Source organism: Perissodus microlepis, chromosome 3, assembly GCF_051167445.1.
Source record: "Perissodus microlepis isolate ML-2025 ecotype Zambia chromosome 3, ASM5116744v1, whole genome shotgun sequence".
NCBI lineage: Eukaryota > Metazoa > Chordata > Actinopteri > Cichliformes > Cichlidae > Perissodus > Perissodus microlepis.
In genome coordinates, this window is record NC_140463.1 from 29,054,643 (window position 1) to 29,064,978 (window position 10,336).

At 39.6% G+C, this 10,336-nt stretch overlaps 1 protein-coding gene across 1 annotated transcript; it reads right to left on the reverse strand.

Moving 5' to 3' along the window:
• Positions 1-562: 562 nt before the first annotated feature.
• On the reverse strand, positions 563-9,857 carry LOC146391015 (up-regulator of cell proliferation-like). Its single transcript, XM_084923903.1, has 4 exons — positions 9,730-9,857; positions 6,247-6,351; positions 5,906-6,083; positions 563-5,749 (listed from the first exon to the last, which is right to left on the reverse strand). Exons 3-4 carry the CDS (start codon positions 6,018-6,020, stop codon positions 1,080-1,082), a joined length of 4,785 nt encoding a protein of 1,594 aa, XP_084780029.1. The 5' UTR covers positions 6,021-6,083; positions 6,247-6,351; positions 9,730-9,857; the 3' UTR covers positions 563-1,079.
• Positions 9,858-10,336: the final 479 nt, after the last annotated feature.

Here is a 10,336-nt window from a genome sequence, read left to right on the forward strand (position 1 = left end):
TGAGGGAAGGTTCTGGCCTGCACTGTGACCAGTGTTTAATAGTCCAGATGTATGTGGACACACACGGTTGAAGCATTATGGTCATATATTTGGGGATGAATATAGTTTATTTAACTCCAACACATAAAAACTGATACAAATCAAAATAACACATCACTGCGATCCTGTGTCACATCACTTAACACTTTACAATGGCAAAGACTCAACAACTGTGACAAACAGACATAACTGAGGTCATTTAGGATTAGAACTGAGTGACTGAATATAATTAACTCAACTTGTGGATCTCACCAGAAAGAAAATGAGTCCTGTAAGTCCTTTAAAAACTGGGTGGAAGATCAGACATGTCAGTGAAAGAAAAGCTTATGATTTCTATGAAACGAAATCAAACAAAATCACATAGTCAAATGAATAAAAAACAGTTTGTACTCAGATGATCTTTTAAAATACTAAACATTTAAATACTTGACTCAATAATCCTCATAGAAACAAAAACTATATACTGAATTTTTTAAATTAAGTCATTTGACACAAAAGTTTAACAAAACTCAAAAGGAATCAATTACAAGTCACATATCATGTGTATTTAAAAGTTAAAATAAAATAACTAATCAGTGACTACATGCATATGTGCAGTGTCTATTGTACTGCTGCGAGTGTCCAACAATTTTTTCACTGACTGTAAGGTTTTGCGGATGAATACAACAAAATAAAACCAGTATCAGTACCAAACAAAGAAGATTTATTCATAACAGACAGGAAAAGCCCCAAGGAAGCCGAGTTAACGATAAAAACAGAGTCAACTCTTGTGGCCTGGTACCAAACGACTCACAGACCAGTATCGGTCCGTGGCCCGGGGGTTGGGCACCGCTGAATTAGAGTATTTTTCATGAACTTGATGAAAGTGATCAGCCAGCATTGTGGGTTGTTTTTTAAATTTTATTGTAAGCCACAGTAGTTATGTTTCTGCATAGTAACAATATCTTAATTTAGAAATTTTTCTTCAGTATCACAAAAACAATTATTGTGATATTTTCTCCTGTAAGGCTCCAGTCAACCGCGCACCATGAATTGGAAAGTTACTTGATGTAAAATGATTCGTTCAAACTTTTTTCTGCCTGTTCTTTGTTGATTTTTTTCCAAGCTTCTGGAATGACAGCAGGTGCTGCTTCATATTCTTGAGCAAAGTTACTGTTGTATTTTGTCATTACATATTTCCAGTAGTCTGATGCCTCCAGGCTCTCATCCGGTTGAATTTTCCAGTCTTTAAGAATTTCCTTGTAATTCTTATAAGGGTGTGGTTTATATTGTGTTTCAATGCAGCAAAATTTTTTGTGACTTTTCACATTGGAAGAGCATAAGTCAGTGAGAAGTATACCTGTTGAGAATTTCCTGTATTCACCCAGACCCTGTGGCCTGTGCAGTGAAACAAAGTGCTCAGTATGGGCTTTTCCTCCTGCGTCACAGGGAGCTGCACAGAATGGACACTGTTTGCCACAACCAATCAGCTGCTTGAAAAGCTCATCCTGTGGCTGCACACGGAGATGTTCTAATCTCTTGTCAAAGGTAGATTCTTTAAACTCATTTCTGAGAGTTTCTGGCATGTCATTCACAGATGTTGTGAGCCAGTCAGCAAACTGTTCCTTCTCAGCGTTGTTCAGTATCATGAAAGCACCAAGAGCATCCTGGGAAATGACCAGTTTATCACCAAGTTCTTTGCAAATATCTTTAACAAAAGCCTTGAAGCCATCACTCTTTCTGGTTTTTGCCTTGTTGATGGCAGAATTTATGCTGTCAATACATGACTGCAGATGTCGCTCCTCAAACTCAAAAACTGTCGACTCATTTGAGAAGCGCTTCTTTATCTGTTCAAGTATCCATGTCTTTGCATACTTCTCATATGAGCGAATGTAGCTCAGATAGCTTTGAAAATCCTCCTCGGAGAGCAAATCCAGTAAAATTGAATACTGGAAGAACATTCTTGTGCTGAACTGCTCGAGTTTCTTCATTTCACCAATGATATCAGGGCCCAGGGAGCAATTAATGAAGTCTTCAACAGCAGGCTTCAAACATCGATTTGTGAATTCTTCTGCCTTCTTCTGACACTGGTCTCGTTTATGAAACACATCTTTGAAGTCCTCGTGAAACTTTTCCTTGTTTTTAGTCAGACATCTGTGTGGATCATTTTCTTCTAAGAAATCTTCATGCATTTTCTGAAACTTTCTAGCTGCAAATGCACAGATGTGCTGTTTTAGCAAAACTTCAAACTCGATGTTTATCTTAACATCTTGATGGTTTTTCAGCTTCTCATCAATCATGCGGAGGATCTCCTGGATGTAATTGTCATGGTAATTGATTTTTTTTTTCACTCGTTTATTCACAGAGTGTTTGCAAGCAGCTATGATGCTGTCAGACAGACCTTTTATGTGATCCTGACCAGTAAAAACTTTGTTTGTTGTGTGTTTAAATTTGCTTAACCATCTTTCAGCTGTATGTTTGAAAGACTCATTTCCACAATCTTGCACACTATTTTCAGTTAATAATTGATGTGCACGGCTCCCCCTGTGTTTCAGATTTTCTCTGAGATAGCGGGACACGCTGTCTGTAACATTTACAATTTTTTGTTCAGAGAAAGAAAGTTTTTCTAAAGTTTCCCTCCACATCTTCTCAAACTCTTTGTCCAACTCACTGTTTGTCATTTTGACTTTTTTCTTTCGACATTTATCAATTAATGCACACACTGCTTTTTCAATCTCTTTTCTGTGACTTTCTTTGATTTTAATAATTTCTGTCATTCCCTGTCTGATTTCTGCTGCTGCTTCAAGCTGATACTTTACACCACTTTCTATTTCACGACGAAGGACTTTTGCACTGATTGAGAATTCCTCTTTATATCCTTCAACCAGATCCACATGACCCTCTGTTTGCTCAAAATATTGTGTCAGATTGTTCAGAATCTTTGTCTCCCATGCAGACAGCACTGTGGAGGCTTCACTTTTCAAAAATCCGAGAAATTCTCTCATGTCAGATGTTTCAGATTTGGTTGCAATGGTACCAAAATTTGAAATTATCGTTTCTGCATCTTTTACCCAGGTGTACATTTCTTTTCTGAACTCCCACTCCCATTTGTTGAATTGTGCGCAGAGCTTCATGTATGCATCAGCTACGAGGCTGTTTCTGAAGCTGAAGATGAAGTTTTCATGCTTTACTGCATTCCACAGGCTTTTCACCCACTCTTTAAACTCCATGACATTATTAGCAGATGACTCACAGTTTCCCAGTAGTTGGATGATGTTTTTCTTGAGCTCATATACAGCCTCACTGTATCCTGCATTAACTGGTGCCATTGGTGGGTTTCCATTCCAGAGTCCAGGAATGTACCAGTTCCCAGTGTCTGGACTGTACTCCATCACATCAGTGAAGCTCTTGTTCCCCTCTTTCTTTTCCATTTTGGCTGCTGCCTGAGTCATCTCATTTAACTGATCCAGGAGCAGTTTCCTGTCTCGTAAGTTCTTATCATGGGCTGAAACATCCGACACATTCTGGTGAACAAACTGACATTTAGGCTTTTTGCCCACCTCCTTCATCCTAAGAAAAGCGTGCACAACTATTTGCAGGATGTCTTTCATTTCTGTTGAATTCTCCATTGCAATGTTGACAATGGTGACATCACTCAGCCCAACAACAAGTGTTGCAAGTTCATTGTCGTGCTCATAGCTGTTGTCCAGTTGTGCAAGTTCTGGTGACTTTAAGCCCTCAGTGTCAATGATCACCAAGAAGTCACAGTTTAGGACATTTTTCATGTCTTCATTGATTTTGATGAGCAACATAAAGGCACCTCGAGTACATCGACCACTGCTGACTGCAAACTGCACTCCAAACATGGTGTTAAGGAGAGTGGACTTTCCTGTGCTCTGAACTCCAAGAACTGTGACTACTCGTATCTTTCTGTTTGGAGACACCAGGTCACTGAGCTGAGAGAGAACATCACTCACCCATCTGAGAGGGATGTTGGATGCATCTCCATCTACAAGCTCAAGAGGAAATCCATCAAGCAACAACTCTGCACACAGTTTGGGCAGATGGTGCAACTGTTGACGTGATGGGTCTGTTTTGGGGAGAGACAGTGAAGCTTCATAGATCTGACCCATTTCACGGAAGAAGTGTTCAGTCCCCAGTGAGCTGTTGGAAATCTTTCTGTCAATTTCTTTGATCTCCTCTTTGTTCTCGGAGTTCTTGCATTTTTCTTTATATTTCTCTCGGAGTTCAGACAGTTTTACATGAGACACATTATCGAGGTTCATTCTCATCCATTTCAGGAAATAAAACCTCTCTGTTCCTGGGCTTGATATCCCAGTGATGAAGTTTGTCATAGCTGTCGATATCTCATAAGAGTTTTGCTTTTTCCGCAGTTCTTCTTTCTGTTTCTGAAGATCACTTCTGTAATTTTCCACATTTTTAGACCCAACATTTTGAAGTCGAAACTCTTCCTTCTCTAACAAGGTCAGTGTTTTCCATATTTGGCCTTGTCTGGGAAGCTGATCTTCTTTGTATTTATGGATGTCTTGATTTCCTGCAGTGATGGCGTCTGCATTTTTCTTTGCAGTCTGGCACTCTGGAGCGTCTTCATCAACCAGGATTCCCAGTTCATGGGCAACATCCACCATCTCCTCTATTTTCATCTTCAGCTCTGATTTCTCAACCACATTTCTGACTGTCTTCCTCAAATCTTTTACAAAGTGTGCTTCATTTTTCTGCTTTGTCTTAAAAATAATGTTGTTATTGCTGAAGCACAACTTTGTTGCCAGGTTTTTCACAGTATCCAAATTGAAGCGCTTGCTCTCACAGTTACCAACCAAGAAGATCTGTGCTTTTTTGTTCTGGCTTTTAAGTAGACTGATCACAGAGTCAGACTCAGAATCCAAATGATCAAAGAAAACAAAAACTGCTGCAGATGTCTGACACAAAAAGGAGTATTGTGTTTCAAATGAAGCAATGTCTCCGCGAAGGTTAGCTACAGCCACTGGCTGACTGAAAATGTCAATGTTTGTGTTTCCACAAGGAAGATACCAAGTAATTTCAGTCAGTCCGTTGGAAATTCTTCTTGGACTGTCACCACACTCCATGTTGTGGTGAACAAAGGTGTTGTGGTATTGCTGATCATTGCTCAGAAGCTTATTGAGAATCTCCGACTTGGACAAGGAGCACTCACCCAGTCTGACAAAAGAGACCATTGGAAGTTCAGAGAGAACGATTCTTTCTTCAATGAAGCCCTTTGACTGTGAAAGAGACTGAGGTCTGTACTTTTTAACAATGTCTCTCATGGCCCACAGCATGAGTGTGCACTGTTCTGTGTCACAATTAGGAAGCAGCAGAGGGACAGAGAACTGACACATGGACATTTTTAGTGCCATTTCCTGCTGTAGAAAACCATCAGAACACAGAAAGAGAGCAGTGATTACGTCGAGGGGGTTCACCATGTCCTCTGTCTTTGAATGGTTGATCATATTATCAAGATCTAAGTATGCACTCCCTGTTTCATCATCACTGTTTGACTCACACTCTGATATACATTTCACATTAAGCATCATTACTTTCTTTAGAAAATACCATGGAAGGTCAGATTTACGCCTGGCAGGTTCATCAGTGATGGCCTTCAAATCAATCTCAAGTATTCTGCTGAGTGATAGCTTCTTTGTGTAGCACTGCGTCAAGTCCAGCTCTTCCAATAAGTTCTCCAGGTGTTTCACTGTGGATGTGAGATTTAAAAGTTATTGCATCCTGCTTTTATTTACAACTTAACCAGTATGTCATCTGGTTTTGTAATTGGTGTTAACTTTTACTTGTGTGTGTGTGTGTGTGTGTGTGTGTGTGTGCGCGTGTGTGTAGGTAACAATAGACTGACCTTTGCTTTCATCCTTCATGTCTTCAGGAGTCTGGCTGGACTTTTGTTCCTCTGGTTTCAGGTTGTCTGGCTCTGAGCTGTCCATGTCTGTCAACTGTTTTCCTCCTGTCTGCATGTAATCACTGTGTAATTCTCACTTTCACCAGCAGGCTTGTCCAAGTGCTGAGACACTAACTCACTGTTGATATTAAACAGTATTGTCTTGACGTGACAACTAGTAACTGTAGGGATAATAATAGTAATACTTATAATATTAATATATTAATGGTTTTTATTTACAGAAGTCACATCATATCATGTCCTTCTGCTGTGGCAATAAAAAGCATAAAGATGACTTTTACCTCCTGTAACAATCTGCTGACAGTCATCCCTGCAGGTAGAACATGGTGCCGATGGAGGTCATCCTCACAGTATAGTTCAACAACTAAATCTTCATCATTGTTTTCCTTTTTTACAAATGACGATAAAAAGAGAAAAAACATCGAAATACATTATTGCAAACACATCTCAAGAGAACAATATCTCCGTTTCTCCCCTTCATCTCACAAACAATTTGAGTACTTTTAATAACATAAGCAAATGAGTAAAACCCTGACCATGATTTTCATACTCGTTTGCAGCCCTGTGCCCTAAAATATGTGGTTCACAAAACCATTGTTTTGTGTTAATAAGGGTTTTGAATTGTGGTTTTTAACTATTTTTGTCCCTTAATACAGTATGAATTTAAAAGCGTGGGGTTAACAGCTTGCCTGCAACCAAGTGATGTTCTATTATTAGACTTCAGGGCAAGTAACATTAACAAACACCATGTTCATACATTGTCCATAAGTGTACTTGGCACCAGGACAAACTAGGTCACAGGTTGATGATCAATTTTGTCATCATATCATCGGATCTGTGGCCATATGTTCTACACGCTTGATTGAAAAGCTGAGCTGAGCTGTCAGAATGTGGCTCGGCCAGTAGCTAAATAAAAGATAACTTTTTTCTGCTTCTGCACTATTGACAATAAAATTGTTGTACTATTGCTGTGGATAAGTCACTTCCTTTCAATTCCTCAGGCAGTGTAGTGCAGCAGGGATTCTGACAACTCCTCTTACACTGTTAGATGAACACATTCCATTTCACTCAGGATCATGTGATTTCTTGTAAAGGTGTATAGTGCCTCCTTTCCTCTCATTCTGTAAAGCAGTGTAGTGGACCTTAGGTGTGGTACAAACTGTTAGTTGAACACTTTCAATTTTACTCAAGTTTATGTGATTTCGTATACAGCTTTTATAGTAATTTGCATCAGATGATTTAGTGCATAAATGTTTTCTGCAGATTAAAGACATTTTGTCAAAAAGTGAATGCTGAAGCCATGAAGTAAATCGTTTTCGTGAAAATGAAAACACACACTTAACTAAATAAACTAAACCTAAAAAACTAAAACTATATGTGAAAAAATATTCAACTAAGAAAATTGTCAAAACCTACTTTTTAAAAAACTGTTGTTATGCGGTTCAGAGCTGTGGATCTGGAGATTTTTTCTGGAGATCTGTATCTATTGGGCGCATTTAAGCGTATTTAAGCTTTTGTGGGTGAGCAAGAGACATGTTATGTGTTATTTTAGACATTTTTACATACAGACAAGTTTTTGAAAGTCAAAACGATCAGATTCGTGAAAGCTGAACTTAACAAATTGTGCATAAATGATCAGTATTTATTCAGGTTTGGATGTATGCATTCGTGAAATGCTTTTACATGTGTTCTTTAGTAATTGTGTGGGAATTGAAGAATGCATGTGTGAGTCTTCAAAGGTTACATAGAAATCATTGTATACATTTGTAAAGCTTGGTTTACACTTGTGGATCATTTCACATATGTTTTAATTTAAAGTAGGCCTGCACATGACAGCTCTGCTCTGCTCTTCAAAGTGTTTGTTAAACAGTTCTTTCAAGCAAAACTCTCTTCTCCTTATCTTATCATTCTCGTATTAAGTACAGGGTGGGCCATTTATATGGATACACCGTAATAAAATGAGAATGGTTGGTGATATTAAAGTCCTGTTTGTGGCACATTAGTATATGTGAGGGGGCAAACTCCTCAAGATGGGTGGTGACCATGGTGGCCATTTAGAAGTCGGCCATCTTGGATACAACTTTTGTTTTTTCAATAGGAAGAGGGCCATGTGACACATCAAACTTATATGTAATGTTACAAGAAAAACAATGGTGTGCTTGGTTTCAACGTAACTTTATTCTTTCATGAGTTATTTACAAGTTTCTCTTTGTTCACAGCCATTGACATGTCGAAGAGGTTAACACGTGAGGAGCGGATCGAAATTGTGTTGATATCTGGTGAACGCAGTAACCGGGTCATTGCAGCAGATTTCAATGCAAGACACCCTACGAGACCACCCATCTCCCATGCTACAGTTAGCAAACTGCTTACTAAGTTTCGTGAAACTGGTTCAGTGTTGGATTTGCCAAAATGTGGACGCAAGAAAACTGTCACTAATGAAGAAACATCACTGGCTGTCCTAGCTTCATTCAGCAAGAGCCCACAGCGTAGCACTCTCCGCATGTCACTGAGAGTGGCATTAGTCGAACATCCCTTCAGCGGATATTAGCTACTCACAAATGGCACCCTTACAAACTCCAGCTACTGCAGCATCCCAACGAGGATGACCCAGATCGGCACACAGAATTTGCAGAATGGGCAAAACAAAAATTGGAACAGGACCCTCAGTTCACGCAGAAGATTTTGTTCAGTGATGAGGCAAACTTTTATGTGAATGGTGAAGTTAACGAACAAAACCACCGCTATTGGTCTGACACTAACCCACATTGGATGGAGCCCTCCAAGACTGTTGGACCAACAAAAGTGATGGTTTGGTGTGGTGTATGGGGTACAACGATAGTGGGTCCATTCTTCATCAATGGAAACCTCAAGGCCACTGGATATTTGAAATTGCTACACGATGATGTGTTTCCCTCTTTATGCACTGAAGCTGGCACGTTCCCTGAGTTTTTCCAGCAAGATGGTGCACCACCACATTATGGGTGCCAGGTCCGAGCATTCCTAGATGAACAGTTTCCTGGAAAGTGGATTGGTCGTCGTGGGCCAGTTGAATGGCCCACAAGGTCTCCCGATCTGACCCCCTTGGACTTTTATCTTTGGGGTCATCTGAAGGCAATTGTCTATGGTGTGAAGATACGAGATGTGCAGCACCTGAAACTACGGATACTGGATGCCTGTGCTGGCATTTCTCCTGCGGTGTTGCTATCAGTGTGTAAAGAGTGGGAGAAGAGGGTTGCATTGACAATCCAACACAATGGGCAGCACATTGAACACATTTTATAAGTGGTCAGAAACTTGTAAATAACTCATGAAAGAATAAAGTTACGTTGAAACCAAGCACACCATTGTTTTTCTTGTGACATTACAAATAAGTTTGATGGGTCACATGGCCCTCTTCCTGTATCCATATAAATGGCCCACCCTGTATATGCATCGTTTTCTATCCAATTTCATCTGACTTGTGACCTGTTATTGTTCTATACCAACCCAAAAATGCACATAATGCAATTTAGTCAGCACAGTGTGTTAGACTAATGTGTGCCGAAGCATACTTATTCTTAACCCAATAATCAGACTGTAAGTCTACAAAGAATGAAAGCCTTTCTTGAGAAATCGTTTGCTTATTGCAGACTAGACTATTGCATTGATAATCACTGAAAAAAGCAGCTTGGTGAATTCACTAGTTAACATCTGGTCTTCCTTATCATCCACATAACAGAAACATCCCTATGAAAAATAAATAAAAGTATTAAGCAACCTACCGTAATGGAAGAGATTTGTCGTCTAACTTAGTCTGCTTCTGCACTATTGGCAGCACGATTGTTTTCCTGTTTCTGCAGACAAGTCGCTTCTTTTGAATTCTTCAGACAGTGTAGTGCAGCCAGTATTCTGACCACCACTTTTATACTGTTAAATGAACACTTTCATTTTCACTCAGGATCCTGTGATTTCTCGTAAAGGGGTGAGGTGCCTCACTTACTTTCATTTTGTAAGGCAGTGTAGTTAGATTCAAGATTCTTTATTTGTCACGTGCATGGTTATACGGGTATAACGCGCAGTGAAATGTGGCCTGATACGCTCCTCGACTGTGCAAAAAAAAAAAAAAAAGTGGTGGTGGTTAGTGGCAGTTTTTGATACGGGCGACGTGGGCCGTAGCGTCATGGTGGGGGTGGCATCATGGGCATTGGCAAAAAAGTTGCTTGCACCCAATGTTCCCTCTAATTTTTCATGTGTCTGAGCGAACACACAAACTCCCTGAGCGATCCCTTGGACCACTGTGAGCAACATTAGACAATTTGAATCCATCCAAGTTACATGGTTTATTAAAATAATCAAATTACAGCATTTACATGTTACTTTTAATTAACT